At 40.5% G+C, this 18,467-nt stretch overlaps 1 protein-coding gene across 2 annotated transcripts in view; it reads left to right on the top strand.

Annotated features, from left to right (window-relative positions):
• LOC133258049 (ATP-binding cassette sub-family C member 4-like) overlaps positions 1-18,467 on the top strand; it is a 656,993-nt gene that overhangs the window by 249,852 nt on the left and 388,674 nt on the right. The window contains exons 29-30 of one of the 2 annotated variants that reach the window (XM_061434383.1): positions 4,163-4,297; positions 12,936-13,550. The exons of the other annotated variant lie outside the window; for it this stretch is intronic. Of the exons in view, the coding sequence (XP_061290367.1) occupies positions 4,163-4,297 (135 nt within the window). The 3' untranslated portion in view covers positions 12,936-13,550. Of the gene's footprint in view, positions 1-4,162; positions 4,298-12,935; positions 13,551-18,467 lie in introns of those variants that run through there. 2 annotated transcript variants of the gene reach the window in all.

Raw genomic sequence — 18,467 nt, 5'->3', positions numbered from 1 at the left:
TTAGCTGGGTGCTTGTGACCTGCTTTCTCTGCAGCTAATAGCACAGCTGTTGCCTCTAATTCCTGAACATTTCAGTCTTCATGTCACCTGAATCCTCCCTAGAACCATGAACAGAGAAGCATGTGACAATCTGCACTTGCATTAACAGTATTGTTGTCTGTGGTCAACATTTTCACTGTCTGCAGTTAGAGAATTCTTTGGAAATGAATGATGAAGAACCAAAACCAGGGACAGGAAACTCAGATTCCACCTCTTTTGTTTACAGTCAATCTTATGATTTTGTTTTCTGTTTCTTCCTCAACACGAACCTCTTCTCAGTAGAATTTTCCCCAGGGAAATCAAAACCAGAAACTGTTGTAACATCCCCACCTAGAAAGCACAAAACAGCTCATGTCTAACTAGACTTTTACTTAAATTATGTTTTTCACCTTCATGGAACATTTCCTTCAGAAGCCTACATGGCTGTAATTAGAATATTTCAGAAGAGAAAACTCCTTCAAAAACTCCAAAAGATTTCACTCAAGTTTTCAAAGGAAAATAACTAATATGGATGTAGAAAGCACAGTTGGGAAGAAGAGATACTTTAAGAGGGGAGTGCTTATAAGCAAAGGCAGCAGATTTGGGAAAGTGACTATGGAAGTGACTATAACCCAGCCTTCATCACCCCCCTGGTGAGAGACTAATTTATTATTTAAAGGTCTAGGAAAGGATTTTGAATTAATACTTGCCATGTTGCCCAGTCACTGAGAAAATCATGGGCACCCATTTTACCAATGAGGGACCCACTATGCAAGTTTGGACAACTGTCCCTTTGTCATCACCTGGCGACCAGAAACAGAGATATGACACAGACCGTCCCCTTGCATCTCTACTTGTCGATAAGTGGAGGTCTATCTCTATTGTTGTCATCATTTCTTATCGGGCTTTAACTCCATCCTCTCCTGCCCCCCACCTCTCCATGCACTCACCCACCTCTCCTTGCATTCCTCTTTTTCACTGATGGCATCTTGCCAATGAATGGATCAAGTTATCTTGCAGTGGGTCCATTTAATTTTTATGTCTAGACAGCTACCAGGAATATCTGCACATAAACAGGTTTGATAAACACATCTTCATTGAGCTTATGTAACTCACTTACTTGTCCAACATAATGTTTTTTTACTTAACCTACTAGAGCTTGATAAGTAATTCAAGGTTGGGGGTTCCTGGAGAGATCCTGGGGTTCTGGGATTATTATCACGCCAATTTGAATGTGTGATTTAGTATATAGTTTAACTAGTGTTACAGCAAGGGTGGGGACACAGTGGAAAATTATACAACGTTATTTTTATAAGGGATGTTAAAAATCTAAAACTATACCTATTTTTCTGAACACAAAGAGAATTTAGATTTGCTTTATGTTTATTTATTCTGAAATATCTAAAATCTTTGATCAAGCCAGTAAATGTAAAGGCTAAGTTGGTAAAATTCTGTTTCCGGCCATTTTTCAGTCTATGTCCCATCTTAGGTCTTGAATCCCCTAATGTGAGTCTTGCCTTTTCATTTTAATTAGATCCAGTTTATTTTTGCTTTTATTTCTTTGCTTTGGGAGACTGATATAAGAAAATATTGCGGCATTTTATGTCAAAAAGTTTTTTGCCTGTGTTTTCCTTTTTGTTTATAATGCCCAGTCTTATCTTAGGTCTTTAAACTATTTTGAGTTTATTTTTATGTGTGGTATGAGGGGGTTTTATAATTTCATTTATTTCCAGGTATGAAGCTTTCCCAGTACTACCTAGCAAAGAGACTGTCTTTTGTTCAATATATACTCTTACCTAATCTTTCATAGATTAATTGAACATAGATATTTTGAGACCTGTGTTTTAAAACTGCAGTTTTTCTTCTTCAACTTCAGGAGGAGCAGTTATGTTCTATTATGCTATGCTTAAGTAAAATTGCACATTCAGGGCATCTAAATTGGCATGCTCAATTGGCATACAGAAAATTAATTATGTAGATGAGACATTCAATTATTCTTGGACTCTTTTGAGAAAGCTGCTCTTAACAATGATTCACAGTATAAACAAAAGATTAATAGAAATATGCCCTTTGTGAGACTTAAAAAATGTTTCCAATTAAATAAAAAGGATGAAGTTAACTGCAATACCTACATGTGGAAAAAATAACTTGTGTCTTGTTTAGAGTTCCAGCATATTCTCTTCTTTTTAAAAAAAATAATTTTATTAACTTATTTTTGGCTGTGCTGGGTCTTCGTTGCTGTGTGAGCTTTTCTCTAGTTGCGACAAATGTGCAGACTTCTCCTTGCAGAGGCTTCTGTTGTTGTGGAGCACAGGCTCTAGGCACTCAGGCTTCAGTAGTTGTGACATGTGGGCTCAGTAGTTGTGGTGCATGAACTTATTTGCTCCACAGCATGTGGGGTCTTCCTGGATTAGGGATCAAACCTATGACTCCTGCATTGGCAGGCGACTCTTTTACCATTGAGCCACCAGGTAAGCCCATAACACATATTCTCTTTAGATGCATTTACTTTAAATATGACCTAAATGAATAATTAAATTCCACTTAACATCAGAACCGGAGAAGGCAATGGCACCCCACTCCAGTACTCTTGCCTGGAAAATCCCATGGATGGAGGAGGCTGGTTGGCTGCAGTCCATGGGGTTGTGAAGAGTTGGACACGCCTGAGTGACTTCACTTTCACTTTTCACTTTCATGGATTGGAGAAGGAAATGGAACACCCACTCCAGTGTTCTTGCCTGGAAAATCCCAGGAATGGCGGAGCCTGGTGGGCTGCCGTCTATAGGGTAGCACAGAATCGGACAGGGCTGAAGCGACTTAGCAGCAGCAGCAGTAATATCAGAACTGTTTTTGTAGTTCTATTATTTGGATCAATTATTTCAGGTACTTTTTCCTCCTCCATAACCATTAACCAAGGCATAAGTAGAAAGGCAAACTTAAGAGCCCCTTCCTCTCCCTTTCAATTTCCAATTAGCAGGTTTATTAATGAGCAATAAAAGGGGTGAAAGACAGGCAGCTTAACAAAGAAAGAGAAAAAAGCAAATAAAAGTAATTTGTGAAAACAGATTCAGATCCTAGGCAGTTCAGGTTGGGCTGCCCTATGTGCTGTGCAGGCTGTGACTGCTTCAGTTTGGAGCTCAATTTCTTATTTGGTTTTATAGTCTTACCCAAAAGAAAACTGCATTTCTAGAAATGCCTTCTGTGCAGAGCAATTCTGCAAAAGCTGCTTATATAACAGCTCTTTTTGCCAGCCTTCCACTCTCATAATAATAAACTACAACCACAGCCAACGTCAAGAAGCATCTTAACCTCTTGGACAAGGGGTTCTGCCCCTCGTGTTGTTCAGTCGCTCAGTCTGTCAGTTTCCGACTGTTTGCACCCCCATGGACTGCAGCATTCCAGACTTCCCTGTCCTTCACTACTTACTGGAATTTGCTCAAACTCATGTCCATTGAATTGCTGATGCCATCCAACCATCTCATCCTCTGTTGTCCCCTTGTCCTCCTGCCTTCAGTCTTTCCCAGCATCAGGGTCTTTTGCAGTGAGTCAGCTCTTCCCATTAGGTGGCCAAAGTAATGGAGTTTCAGCCTCACATTTAGTCCATCCAGTAGGGGCTGACGTTATCCAGGACACTAAAGAAATTCTGGAAGCCTTTACTTTTTCCCCCCAAAATATTGCTCAAATTGTCAAATCAACTTGAGATTAACTTGTTGTTAGGACATTGCCATGTGATTTGTATGATGTCAACCTACTTTTTAGATAAATGCAGTCTGCTTTTCTTGAATCAAGACATTTCTCAACTCTGTATATCTGTACAAATAGCCCTCAAAGCTCAGAGTCTGAGAGCTAAAAGCACTAACTAATGATAACAACCCCAAATTCCCTGGGCAGAATATAAATTACTACAGACTGTTCAGTTCCAGTAATCATATTCTAAAATGTTCATTTTCTTCCTTTCCTATAACCATATAATAATGAAAGGTCGGGCTGGGCCTTTGCTACCTAGTAAAACAGAGTAATCAAATCATTTAAATATCAGTCCTACCACCCAAATTCTCCCTGACCTGCCCCCTTTTGAAATATTGTCTGAGTTATGTTACTGGGGTATACTGTGTGCTAATGGGTTTCTTTCTGCTGTTAACAGGTTTTGGATTCAGGGACACGAAAAGAACATAATCAGCCAAATAATTTGCTGCAAAATAAAAACAGCCTATTTTACAAGATGGTGCAACAACTGGGTGAGGCGAAGGCTGCTGTCCTCAGTAAAATGGCAAAATAGGTGAGGCTGTTGCGGGAAGCTGTAATTAAAATTCGCCTCCAGGATTCACTATTCTCAGGATCTCCACCAAGGGTCTGGGAACAAGCACTCTGTGCTCTTTTCAATTAGAAGCCTCCAGAGAGGAAGCTTCATGACTGGGTCTTTGACAACACATGGCAGGTGGAAGGCAGGTCTGCTGGGAATCTGCAGCAGTGCTGGGGGTGGGGTCGGGATGTGTGAACCCTTCTGTGTGCGTGCACCTGTGCCTGAGAGAGAGATTTTGGATTTGACTTTCCACATGTTTGGACTCTGAGTTGAGATTCTCATGGAGCACTGAACACCCTCATTTTGAAGACCCTTTACATTCATTCTGATTGGTACTCAACATATTTGTGATACAAGTTCCATCAAATAATATCCAGGAAATTTGAGAGTTTAAGGGGAAAAAAATGGAATATTTCGATTCTAGGAAGATCTTCCAGAGAAAGGTGTAGGTCTCTTCTGTTTCCTAGTCTGTAAAGAAAATTCTTACCTGAAATTATCACTTTCTACCTAATTCTTTGTTGTTTAGAATTAGGTTCATTTGCCCCCCATGCTTCCTCTATATTCTAGAAGATGAAACTGTCATCAGGACAAATCAAGAACTCACAACACCTTCACACTGTAGTCTGAATGGTGCCTGAAGGTTTACAGAGCACTTTCTCATAGATGAGGTGTGTGAGGCACTAAGCACTGTGTGTGGTGTGAGGAAGGGGCTCAGTGAGTAACATTCAGGTCATGTGGTATCTTCATAACAGAGGTGTACTGGTAACCAAGGTCTGGTTTAAGAGGCTTAGCCATTGTCATGCAGCCGTCTGTAATTCTTTCTGGGACAAGGTGGGAGTGAGATTGTGGTCGATGGGAAGACAGAGGGAGGGAAGGAAGGTCTGGTGTTCTTGTCCCTTAACATGCATGGCTCAGGGTGGGATGTGACTTCCCCATCGAAAATTTATCTCTGGGTGATAAATTATCTTTGTATGTCCCCTTCTTCATACTTTTCTGCCTTTCCCAGATTTTCACTTATAAACAGAATAAGATTATTTGTTATTTGTGTAATATTTAAAATGTCTTAAAGAAAACATGCCCCAGTATCTTAAGTACTTGTATATGAAAGATTTATCTAAAATGTGGCCTGAGTTCATCACTGTCTCCTCTCAATCCTCTGTAGAAATGAGAAAATTGCAAAGCAGGACCTTCCACTGCTCATCGGGTAGACTTCCTGGGTCCCAGAGCTGGCTGAAGGGTTGGCAGAGCTAGAGTTCATGCTTAGGTTTAGGGAAAAGGAAGTCTGTATTCTGAACTTTTCATAAGTTACTTACATTGTGTGCAAATGTTGAGAAGCTGAACAAGGAACTCTGTATTTTTTTTTTTTTTATGCCTGAAATTCACAGAGTACTTTTATCCACTAGAGTGTCTCCCAGTCAGGCCATCCCTCCTGACACCTCGAGAGCCAGGAATCTCCCAAACTCTTTTGCTCTTTTGACCTTAGGCATCTCACATCAAAAAGAGGTGTTCCCACCTGTATGTCAAAGTCTTCATTTTAAAACTATATTATCATGACATTGAGTAATGAGAAATAGAACACAGAATTTTAGATTGGTCCAGATAATAAGATAATAGGATTCAACCCTCTCTTTGTACAGGTGAGGAAACTAAGGTGCTTTAGAAGGAAGGTGGTCCTATATACATAACTGGTGTTAAGCTAGTGCAGCAGACACAGAATTAGAAATTTGGTCTTTTAGTAAATATTTTAAATCAAGTGTAACATACATAATGAAGCAGACATAGGTCATAGACTTAGAAATCTTGTGATTCCTGGCCTAGTAATCCTGCACCTACTCTAACAATATTAATGGTAAGTTACATTTGTGTAGTTCTTCATAATTTATTTTATACAGTTCTCACATGTATGATTTCATTTACTCTCCTGATGGTCCATTTTATCCCATGTCATGGATAAAGAGAGTGCGTTCAGAGATCACTGAAGGTCACTGAGCTGGTCCAGGGAGCACAGAGCAGGAATTGCTGGGAGGCTGGGTGCTGTCCTAGGTACTGGGTTCTGTGTTGAGCCTGAGAACACTTCTCCTGTCACATGGTAGCCAAGGTCGGGCCAGTCACGGAAGTTCACAAGGTGACAGAACCTCACTCTTGGATTTCAGTCCTGCCACTGGCTCAGGTCCCTCTACAGAAAAAAATACATTTCTGAATTCTCATGCCATCTTGACATTATTTCTGCATACTCTGCATCCTCTTAGGAGGAGAAGCTGTCAGATTATCAGTTTTTTTAATGTGCAAGCATCAGATATCAATGCATTGTTCAGAGCTATAACACGGGGCACGTTAGCCTAAGTCACGAGGTTTCACTCTATTAGAACAGAATTCATTCATCTGAAAAGAAAACCCAACATCTGGAAGAAGGTGCTTCCACATCATATTTTGAATGTGATTGAACTTGTAGCTCAGGAGAGCTGATCACTGTCTGATTGACTTTTTTGGATGATCCATGAAATAGAGAAAGTCCCTTTTAGATACATAAAGCTAAAGGGGGCAGTAGTTTGCTAGGGCTGTCATACAAAGACCAAAGAGTAGGTGACTTATAAAACAGAAACTTATATCCTCACAGCCCTGGGGGTTGGAAGTCTGAGGTAAAGGTGTCAGTGGGGTTGGTTTCCTCTGGGGTCTCGCTCCTTGCCTTGTAGACACCATCTTCCCTCTGTGTCTTACATGCTCTTCCCTCTGTGTGAACCTGTGTCCTGGTCTCTTCTTATGAAAACTCCAGTCTGTTAGATTAGGACCCACTTGTATGATTTCATTTTAACTTTATTGCCTCTTTAAAGATGTCATCTCCAAATACAGTCACATTCTGTGCTACTGGGGGGTTTAGGATTTCAACATGTAAAATTGGAGGTGAGAGGGTAACAGGCAAGAAGACCAGGGGGCTCCAAATGGAGGGAGTAGGTTGCAAGTGTCAGACATTTTTTTATCTCTCTCTTAAGCTGCAGGAGGAAACAAACTACTAGTGATATATTTTTCCCCCTTCTCTATACAAATTTATATCCACAGAAAAAGAAATGCAAAAAGGTAAAATGGGTGTCTGAGGAGGCCTTACAAATAGCTGAGAAAAGAGAAGCTAAAGGCAAAGGGAAAAAGGCAAGATATACCCATTTGAATGCAGAGTTCCGAAGAATAGAAAGGAAAGATAAGAAAGCCTTCATCAGTGATCAGTGCAAAGAAATAGAGGAAAACAACAGAATGGGAAAGACTAGAGATCTCTTCAAGAAAATTAGAGATACCAAGGGAATATTTCATGCAAAGATGGGCTCAATAAAGGACAGAAATGGTATGGACCTAACAGAAGCAGAGATATTAAGAAGAGGTGACAAGAATACACAGAAGAACTATACAAAAAAGATATTCAACACCAAGATAATCACGATGGTGTGATCACTCACCTAAAGCCAGATATCCTAGAATGTAAAGTCAAGTGGGCCTTAGGAAACATCACTATGAACAAAGCTAGTGGAGGTGATAGAATTCCAGTTGAGCTAATTCAAATCCTAAAAGATGATGCTGTGAAAGTGCTGCACGCAATATGCCAGCAAATTTGGAAAACTCAGCAGTGGCCACAGGACTGGAAAAGGTCAGTTTTCATTCCAATCTCAAAGAAAGGCAATGCCAAAGAATGGTCTAACTACCGCACAATAGCACTCATCTCACAGGCTAGCAAAGTAATGCTCAGAATTCTCCAAGCTGGGCTTCAACAGTATGTGAACCGTGAACTCCCAGATGTTTAAGCAGCTGGATTTAGAAAAGGCATAGGAACCAGAGATCAAATTGCCAACATCCGCTGGATCATCAAAAAGCAAGAAAGTTCCAGAAAAACATCTACTTCTGCTTTTATTGACTATGCCAAAGCCTTAGACTCTGTGGATTACAACAAACTTTGGAAAATCCTTCAAGTGATGGGAATACCAGACCACCTTATCTGCCTCCTGAGAAATCTATATTTAGGTCAGGAAGCAGCAGTAAAAACTGGACATGAAACAACAGGCTGGTTCCAAATCGGGAAAGGAGTACATCAAAGCTTTATATTGCCACCCTGCTTATTTAAGTTATATGCAGAATATGTCGTGAAAAACGCTGGGCTGGATAAAGCACAAGCTGGGATCAAGATTGCTTGAAGAAATATCAATAACTTCAGATATGCAGATAACACCAGCCTTATGGCAGAAAGTGAAGAACTAAAGAGCCTCTTGATGAAAGTGAAAGAGGAGAGCTAAAAAGTTGGCTTAAAGCTCAACATTCAGAAAACTAAGATCATGGCATCTTGTCCCATCACTTCATGGCAAATAGATGGGGAAACAGTGGAAACAATGATAGGCTTTATTTTTGGGGCTCCAAAATCACTGTAGATGGTCACTGCAGCCATGAAATTAAAAGACACTTGCTCCTTGGAAGAAAAGTTTTGACCAACCTAGACAGCACATTAAAAAGCAAAGACATTGCTTTGACAACAAAGGTCCATCTAGTCAAAGCTATGGTTTTTCCAGTAATCATTTATGGATGTGAGAGATGGAAAATAAAGAAAGCTGAGCACTGAAGAATTGATGCTTTTGAACTGTGGTGTTGGAGAAGACTCTCGATAGTCTCTTGGACAGCAAGGAGAACAAACCAGTCAATCCTAAAGGAAATCAGTCCTGAATATTCATTGGAAGGACTGATGCTGAAGGTGAAACTCCAATATTTTGGCCTCCTGATGTGAAGAACTGACCCATTTGAAAAGGCCCTGATGCTGGGAATTATTGAAGGCAGGAGGAGAAGGGGATGGCAGAGGATAAGATGGTTGGATGACATCAGTGACTCAATGGGCATGAGTTTGAATAAGCTTTGGGAGTTGGTGGTAGACAGGGAACCCTGGCATACTGTAGTCCATGGGGACGCAAAGAGTAGGATAGGACTGAGGGACTGAACTGAACTGATACAAATTTAAAAAGAGGTTTCTTTTAAAATTCTGTGTTGCCATAAGGGTACCTGGTTCCACCTGAACTTAACTTTCTCAAACCTTGAGCTAACCAAAGCATTTTTCTTATGGAAATGTTTGTCTTAAACTATGCAAATGAACTGTGTATTTACCCTAGACTCTGTCTTCAAGTGGGTTCCCCCTAAGACTCAGAATTGACATGACAAACCAGTACGTTTTACTCATGCAAATGTTCTCTTAAGCTATGTCAGTGAGACTATATTTGCTTGGAAACCTGAGTTTCCTCAAGATTCATGTCAATCATCTTATGGCCAGGGACAATTCACTTTGTGCCAATGTTATCTCAAAATGCATGTTGTGTGTGAGGGGCCTGGTGCCAGTCTCTGAGTTCTGAGACATTTCCTTTCTCTAATTAGCAGACTGCTAGCAGCTATATGGCTCTTCCCTGTAGCTCAGATGGTAAAGAATCTGCCTGCAATTCCTTAAAAAACTGGAAATACGAGACAGCAAGGGAGACACTGATGTATAGAACGGTCTTAAGGACTCTGTGGGAGAGGGAGAGGGTAGGAAGATTTGGGAGAATGGCAATGAAACATGTAAAATATCATGTAGGAAAGGAGTTGCCAGTCCAGGTTCGATGCACGATGCTGGATGCTTGGGGCTGGTGCACTGGGACGGCCCAGAGGGATGGTATGGGGAGGGGGGAGGGAGGAGGGTTCGGGATGGGGAACACATGTATACCTGTGGCGGATTCATTTTGATATTTGGCAAAACTAATACAATTATGTAAAGTTTAAAAATAAAATAAAATTATAAAAAAAAAAAAAAAAAAAGAATCTGCCTGCAATGCAGGAGACCTGGGTTAGATCCCTGGGTTGGAAAGATCCGCTGAAAAGGGAATGGCAATCCAGTCCAGTATTCTTGCCTGGAGAATCCCATGGACAGAGGAGCCTGGCAAGCCATAGTCCATGTGGTCGCAATTAGTCAGACACAACTGAGCGACTAACACTGCTACTACTAGTAGCTATATAACATCCACCTAAAGACTAGCAGGGGGCACTCTTTCTGCCCCCTTCTGATGTCTATATCAGAAGCTTTCTCTATCTCTTTTATTTTTTTATACTTTAATAAAACTTTATTACACAAAAGCTCTGAATGATTAAGCCTTGTCACTAGCCCCAGATTGAATTCTTCTCCTCTGGATGCCAAGAATCGCAGTGTCTTTCATGATTCAGCAACAGTCTTTCAGAAGGGACACAGTTCAGCTCCAAGAATAAATACCTATCATCCATTCTGTTCTGTGATGAAGCAGATCTGGTTGAGGTTTTTTGAAGTTTCTTTGTTCCCAGGGTGTAACAGAGGTGTCATTTTGTCTATTCATGACATCACCTAATACAGCCCAGCAGTTATAAAATTATCATATCCTAGCTCCAGGAGCCTGGACCCATTTGAATAGATGGAAGAGGCACTCAGCATCCATGTAGCCTTGTGTCCCCCAAGGTCTCTGAGCCTCAGGTTCTCACCTGTGTGTAGAGCAAGATTACAGCCCTGCTGGCTTCTTCACACTTATCACAGGGATCAGATGAGACAGCATATGCTTAAGTGCTTGAAGAATATAGAGCACTTTACGGTATAAAACTGGGGTCATTTTGTAAAAGGCTGTAGGTAGAAACCTTGCCTCCCAATAATAAAACAAATATACCCATAGTTCTTCTAGGTTGCTTTAGAGACTGTAAATCAGGGGTCCCCAACTGCTGAAGATCCTTTGCAGTATTCAGTTCAGGTATTTCAGACCATGAACCAAAGTCCTTTTCAGTTAAAAGTTGCTAAAAATAATATTTTCTTTATAAAAAAAAATTGTATTGAGAAGGCTTATGGAGAAAGGAACCAGATGATTTTAGAAAGAATATTAAGCAGTAGAAAATGAATTTTCTTTTGTTCCTTTAACTCTTTTTAGTTTCACCAAAAGAGTACATACATATATAATCACAAAATATGTCTAGCTTAATAAAATGGAGGAGGGTGATGATATGCAATTAACCAACACCCCCCCACGCCCAACTCCCACAAAAGGCTTTATTTTTAAATTCCATTACAACGGAAATAGCCTCAGATTTCAGCCAGTGGGCCCAAGCGTTCTTGGAGGGTTTATTTTTCTCCTTAAGTGACATTTAAATATATAGCATTTCATGTGCAGAGCAGATTATGTTAACAACAAGAGAGTAAGAAAGTGCACTTACTATGAAGGTGGGTGTCCTAGTGCTTTTTTGTTTCATGTGTGAAGTTCATTCCATCTCATGATAACTTTGTTTACAGCACCCCAAAATGCACTTGCGGTCAGGATTTATAAAAGAGATCTGGGATCATTCGAGTCGGACATGACTGAGCAACTAAACTGAACTGAACTGAAGCAACCCAGTTTGTGAAACGAGTCAGCCTCTGATAGACGATACATATTCTGTTTTAAAGACTCAAATGAAATTTTTCACATTCTTCTTTGAGGAAAGAGTTTCACTTGAAGTTGTTTTTTGCCCAAACATGTTCAGAGAAGGTTTCACAAGCCCTGACATTATTTTATTTTGTTATGTGCATCTGTAAAGAACTGAGATACAATATAGCTGCTAAAATCTGATTGTGGAACTTGACAGCACTTCATTTCCTCTGTGTTCTGAGTATACACTGAGAAGACCTGTATCTCTTCCAGTTCAGCTAGAATTTGGTAGAATTCAAGAGCTCAAAGGTCTGGCACCGCTAAGTCATTTCAGTCCTGTCAGACTCTGTGCGACCGCATAGACGGCAGCCCACCAGGCTCCCCGTCCCTGGGATCCTCCAGGCAAGAACACTGGAGTGGGTTGCCATTTCCTTCTCCAATGCATGAAAGTGAAGAGTAAAAGTGAAGTCGCTCAGTCGTGTCTGACTCTTAGCGACCCCATGGACTGCAGCCTACCAGGCCCTCCATCCATGGGATTTTCCAGGCAACAGTACTGGAGTTGGGTGCCATTGCCAAAGCTCTGGCACAGATCTGTCCTATTATTGGGTATCATCTTACATTTTAGAGAAGTCTCTTCGTTGAGTCTTTGTTAGCACTTTTGATTCTCTTTTCAGTCTTGGCACCCACTATCCACAGATCACATCTCTAGAGGTCCTATAACTGCTTTGCCGCACAAACTAAACACCAGGATATTTCATACGTAGATGCCAGTGTTTTAGTGCCTGTCAATCAGAGTTTATAAAATATAAAGATAATAACCCAATATTAATATCCAAATCTGTTATGCTCCTTTTATGTGTGAAAATAACAAACCCTGTTCAGATGTTAGATTTCCTATCCTCTTTGTTACCCTGTTTTTAATTTATTTCAGGGAATAAAATGATTTTGCTAATCAAAATCATATCTGTGAATCAGAATGATCAGAAATCTAGGAGATCTACAGGTTATTTGGCATTACGTCCAGACCCACTGGGGGTTTTAATGGGGCTGCTTCCTCCATAGAATAAATACAGCCCTGGTTTTTTAAAACTGTGCCTCCAACAGTAATATGATTGCTGCACATGAGGAAGGAAACCTGGAAATGTGTTGCCTTAGGAGGAGGACTTTAAAACTTTTAAACATGTTGTTTTTGTCTTTTTCTCCCTCAGGTGTACTTCAAAAGGAGATAGCAAAATATTACTCAAAGTGACCATGTGGTTATACATGTTTCCAGTGGACAGCCCTCAGCCTTCATAATATTTGAGTCAACACTGTGATTCTACCATGAGTTCATGTCTATTCCAAAGGCTTTTTTCCAAAAGTTTTGCACTACATAAACTATATTCTACTTGTTTTACACCAGCAACAAATATTTACACATTACAAAATGGGAGATCTCCAACCTCAGTGATTTCAATCTCTTGAAAAAGGAATTATGATGTTTATTTAAATGTTATATTACTTGCTTTCTTATCCAAATCAGAGGTGCAGGCCACCAATAAAAGCTGTCTCCCAGGTTTTGTGTCTTGAGAGACTCCAGAGCCAAACTCATTTTCTAAGATTTGAGACAAAGTTGTCACAGATGTTTTTTTACTGTTCCCCGAATTACATATTACTTTCCAGTTATATCAGGGATTCTGTTTACTTGAAGACTGTGAAGTTGCTGTTTTGTGTCACCACTTCCTTTAACATGACTAGGATCCATTTTCCCACCAAAAGACCTCTGATTAAAATACTATAGAGAAAACTGATAGGATAAACATACAATATACTATAGTTTAAGTGAAAGAAAGAAAGTGAAAGTGAAGTCCTCAGTCGTGTCTGACTCTTTGCGACCCCGTGAACTGTAGCCCACCAGGCTCCTCTGTCCATGGGATTCTCCAGGCAAGAATACTGGAGTGGGTTGCCATGCCCGCCTCCAGGGAATCTTCCCGACCCAAGGATCGACCAGGTCTTCTGCATTGCAGGTAGACCTTTACCCTCTGAGCCACCAGGGAAGACCTGGTTTAAGCCTAGTTTAAGTAACAACAACAACAACAAAAAAAGATATAGGGTTAAATATGTTATATGTTCTAAAAGAGAAGGAAGAGAAAATATGCTTTCTCAAAATAGGAGCCCTTCTAAGGGATTTGCTAATGAAGGACAGAATGTACTAGACTATCTTCTAGATAGAGGATTTTAGGTTTTTTTTTTTTTTTTTTTTTTTTAACATTACAAATGGTGGTAAAGTATATATAACATAAAATTTACCATATAACCATTTTTAGTCACATAATCCAGTGGCATTAATCACATTCACAGTGTTGTGTAACCACATTGTCTGGGTAACTTTTGGTAATTATGTTTTTTCCTATTCAGTGTGTTATTTCACAGAGTCATTTTGATAAGTTATTTCCTGTGAGTTTTTCTTGACTGGCATAAATTTATTCACAATATCGTATATGTTTCATATCTGCAGCACCTCTAACTGTGTTCTTTTGGCTTTCTAATTTTCTTTTAACCTTCTTTTTATAAATAATCTTGCATAACTTTTTCCTGTTTTCAAAGAATCAACTTTCTGCTTGATTGATGCTCTCTTTTTCCCCTAGTTCATCATATGATTCTTTCCTTCAACTTTTCCTTAGCTTTGAGGTTTTCCCTCTAAATTCTTAAATTGAAAAGAGATTATTAACATCATTATTTTTCTAACATAAATATATAAAGCTGACTTTTCCCCTAAGATCCACTTTAGGGGCTACCTGCAAGTTTTGGTACTCAACACCGCTGATAGCCATAGTATTATGTATTTTCTAATTCCTAATTTAATTCATTAACTATATCTTTTACCCATGAGTTATTCATGAGTATAATGTTCTCTAAATTTCAAATGCTAATGGATTTTTTTATTAGATTCAGCCATGTGGAACTGCTAACATTCAATCTTTTTATAAGCTATAAAGTAGCAGTTTCATATGGTTCAACATATAGTTTTCTTTTGTTATTAACATATAACTTAATTTCATTTGGTCAGACAACATTAGATTGTGAATTTTAAACCATAGGTAACCACATTAACACAAAAGGTCCTTATTTCTACCATTTTGTGTTTTATTGGTTTTTTTTTTTAAATGTTATAAATACATGTGTAACCAGTAATTTTCAATAAAAGTCCTCCCTGAATACTGGAATGTTTTCTGATACGTGTTGCAGGCTGGCTTTCTGGGATGCAGACTCGGATGGAGTTTAGTTCTGGGATGTGTATTGGGGGTGCCCTTGGGGTCAACACTGTGGAATCAGGAGGGAAGAAACAGGGTAAGGCAGAGGGAAGGATCAAGCTGAATCACTGTCCAGATGACCTGAGCTGAGCCCATGGGGGTCTGGAATGAAGATGGCCCCTCAGGGTTGTCCTGACACATCCAATGACCAGGCCTCTATACCTCTACCCGGATGGATCATTGCATGTAGGCTGCCCCCAGAGGGGTTGGTGGTTTAAAATTGCCCACTGGCAGCACTTACAGCTGCTGGACAATGAGTCCCTGAAGGGAGGTCCGGACAGCACATCTCCATGTCTCCCCTGGGCATGTATCACAGCTCCAGAGGTAGGTGATGAGGGTGTACGGTGGGGGAGACTCTTGATGACTGATGTTTAAGTCAAAATGATGACTCAGTGATTCTCCTGAATACCCTCTGGTCTAAAAAATAGAGGAGAAGGTCCATGTAGGGGAGATATCCTCATTCTCCAGGGTCAGCCCAGTTGTCGCCTCTTCTAGGAAGTCACATTAAGATCAGTCATCATCCTAGGTAACTCGGATTTGTGTGTTACCCTGAGCACCTCTCGTGTTAAACTGAACCATACTAGGTTAGTGTCCTGTGTCACCATCTTGAGAGACCTTATTTTTAAACAAGGGTCTGTTCTTTCTGTTGTGCATGTAGCCTGCTCTGAGTGTGAGTGTTCACACGTGGTCTTTTTCTCACTAAACTAAGTGAGAAAAAGACTTGAAACTGTGCCCTGTTCACTGATTATGGCTTTCAGCAGAGTGTCTGTGCACAGAGGGTGCTCAGTAAATGTTTGTTGAATGAATAAATGATAACCTAGAGCAAGCCTTCCTTCTCAATTTTATAATTTTGAGCTTTTAAGAGGTAGCCTGGGATAACAGAAAGCCCTGGTTTTGGAGTCAGTCACACTGATCTGTCCTTTACTACTCACTGACGGAGAGCCTGGTGGGCTGCCGTCTATGGGGTCGCACAGAGTCAGATATGACTGAAGTGACTTAGCAGCAGCAGCAACAGTGTGGGTGTGGGAAAGCAGTTACCACCCAAGGTGCCAGGACATTAGAATGGCACCATCCTTGACAAAATAGGCTCTGGACACTTACAGTCATGTAGTCTTAGTTACATGCTTGGGTAAGCATCTCAACCTCTGAATCTCAGCTTCTTTGTCTGAAAATTGAATATAGTTTCTGCTCTTGAACCATTGCTTTGGTTGGGATGATGGATGGACTAAGAGCATCCAAAGACCCAGGGTGGAATCACTGACCTTGGAGATTCTTATCACCAGGAGAGGAGAACAGGATGGGTGTGGATGAAGGAGGTTTGTGGAATGTAGAGGGTGTACTTGAGTAGGTCCTCATCTGATGGCCTAAACCAAACTGTTCTTCCTCCACCTGTGGTTAAAATGGCACAAGCACACAGGGAGGAACACGAGCTCTGGAGTCAGGGGCAAATACTGGCTTCTCTGGGCACTGACTGGGTTTGGATACAAGTTCTGCTACCTGGTGAATGTGGGCTGTTAAGGTTCGGAAGCCCACTGTGCTTCAGGGTCTTTGTCTGAAAGGTAAGGTGGGGATAGCCTTCTTGATTCTCAGAAGGCTGCTGCAAAGATTAACTATGACAGTGATACTCATAGTGAGGACTGTGCACTACTACCAGTCCATGACCTGTTTGTAGCCTGATTAGAAGTAAGTACAGGAATTTCAAGAAAGCTAGAAACTCAAAACCATCTGTATTGCTGTGACATCCACCCTCAGAATGGGTGGGATCCTGAACACCCTGGGGACCAGTCTGAGGGTTGCACTATGGGGTGGAGGGGCACATGGCTGAGCTGCACACTAGCCATGCACAGTGGGTCATTGATTAGGTCTCAATGTGCTGAAAATGTAAAAGAGATAAAATTGATATTTAATACCAGACAGGTAAGAAACAATGCTAGATATGTTCAGTGCTTTTGAACAATGCTGTATATATGATGAGCTGTCAATCATTACTACCCTCTCTAGCACTATACTCTTTATTAATTCTTACCATCATATTTAACTTAAAATTAGAGCACACAGGCTTTCAAAAGGTGCTACAATACATTATCAATATTTTCATTTCAGTTCAGTTCAGTCAGAGTTGTGTCCATTTCTTTGCAACCCCATGATCTGCAGCACGTCAGGCTTCCCAGTCCATCACCAACTCCTGGAATTTACTCAAACACATATCCATTGAGTTGATGATGCCATCCAACCATCTCATCCTCTCTCGTCCCCTCCTTCTCCTGCCTTCAATCTTTTCCAGCATCAGGGTCTTTGAAAATGAATCATCTCTTTGCATCAAGTGGCCAACACATTGGAGTTTCAGCTTCATCATCAATCCTTCCAGTGAACACCCCGGACTGATCTTCTTTAGGATGGACTGGTTGGATCTCTTTGCAGTCCAAGGGACTCTCAAGAGTGTTCTCCAACACCACAGTTCAAAAGCATCAGTTCTTCGGTGCTCAGCCTTCTTTATAGTCTAACTCTCACATCCATACATGACTACTGGAAAAACCATAGACTTGACTAGATGGACCTTTGTTGACAAAGTAATGGCTCTGCTTTTTAATATGCTGTCTAGCTTGGTCATAATTTTCCTTCCAAGGAGTAACCGTCTTTTAATTTCATGGCTGCAATCACCATCTGCAGTGATTTTGGGGCCCCCAAAATAAAGTCAGCCACTGTTTGCACTGTTTCCCCATCTATTTGCCATGAAGTGATAGGACTGGATGCCATGATCTTAGCTTTCTGAATGTTGAGTTTTAAGCCAAATTTTTCACTCTCCTCTTTCACTTTCATCAAGAGGCTCTTTAGTTCTTCTTCACTTTCTGCCATAAGGATGGTGTCATCTGTCTATGTGAGGTTATTGATATTTCTCCCAGCAATCTTGATTCCAGCTTGTGCTTCCTCCAGCCCAGCGTTTCTCATGATGTACTCTGCATATAAGTTAAATAAGCAGGGTGATAATATACAGCCTTGACGCACTCCTTTTCTTATTTGGAACCAGTCTGTTGTTCCATGTCCAGTTCTAACTGTTGCTTCCTGACCTAAATACAGGTTTCTCAAAAGGCAGGTCATGTGGTCTGGTATTCCCATCTCCTTTAGAATTTTCCACAATTTATTGTGATCCACACAGTCAAAGGCTTTGGCATAGTCAATAAAGCAGAAATAGATTTTTTGTTTGTTTGTTTGTTTGTATTTCTGGAACTCTCTTGCTTTTTCGATGATCCAGAGGATGTAGGCAATTTTATTTCTGGTTCCTCTGCCTTTTCTAAAACCAGCTTGAACATCTGGAAGTTCACAGTTCACATATTGCTGAAGCCTGGCTTGGAGAATTTTGAGCATTACTTTCCTAGCTTGTGAGATGAGTGCAAGTGTGTGGTAGTTTGAGCATTCTTTGGCATTGCCTTTCTTTGGGATTGGAAT

The sequence above is a fragment of the Bos javanicus genome, chromosome 12 (genome assembly GCF_032452875.1).
Source record: "Bos javanicus breed banteng chromosome 12, ARS-OSU_banteng_1.0, whole genome shotgun sequence".
In the NCBI taxonomy this organism is placed as follows: Eukaryota; Metazoa; Chordata; class Mammalia; order Artiodactyla; family Bovidae; genus Bos; species Bos javanicus.
Note: the sequence above shows the minus strand (reverse complement) of the source record. Positions and strands in the feature narration are given on the sequence as shown.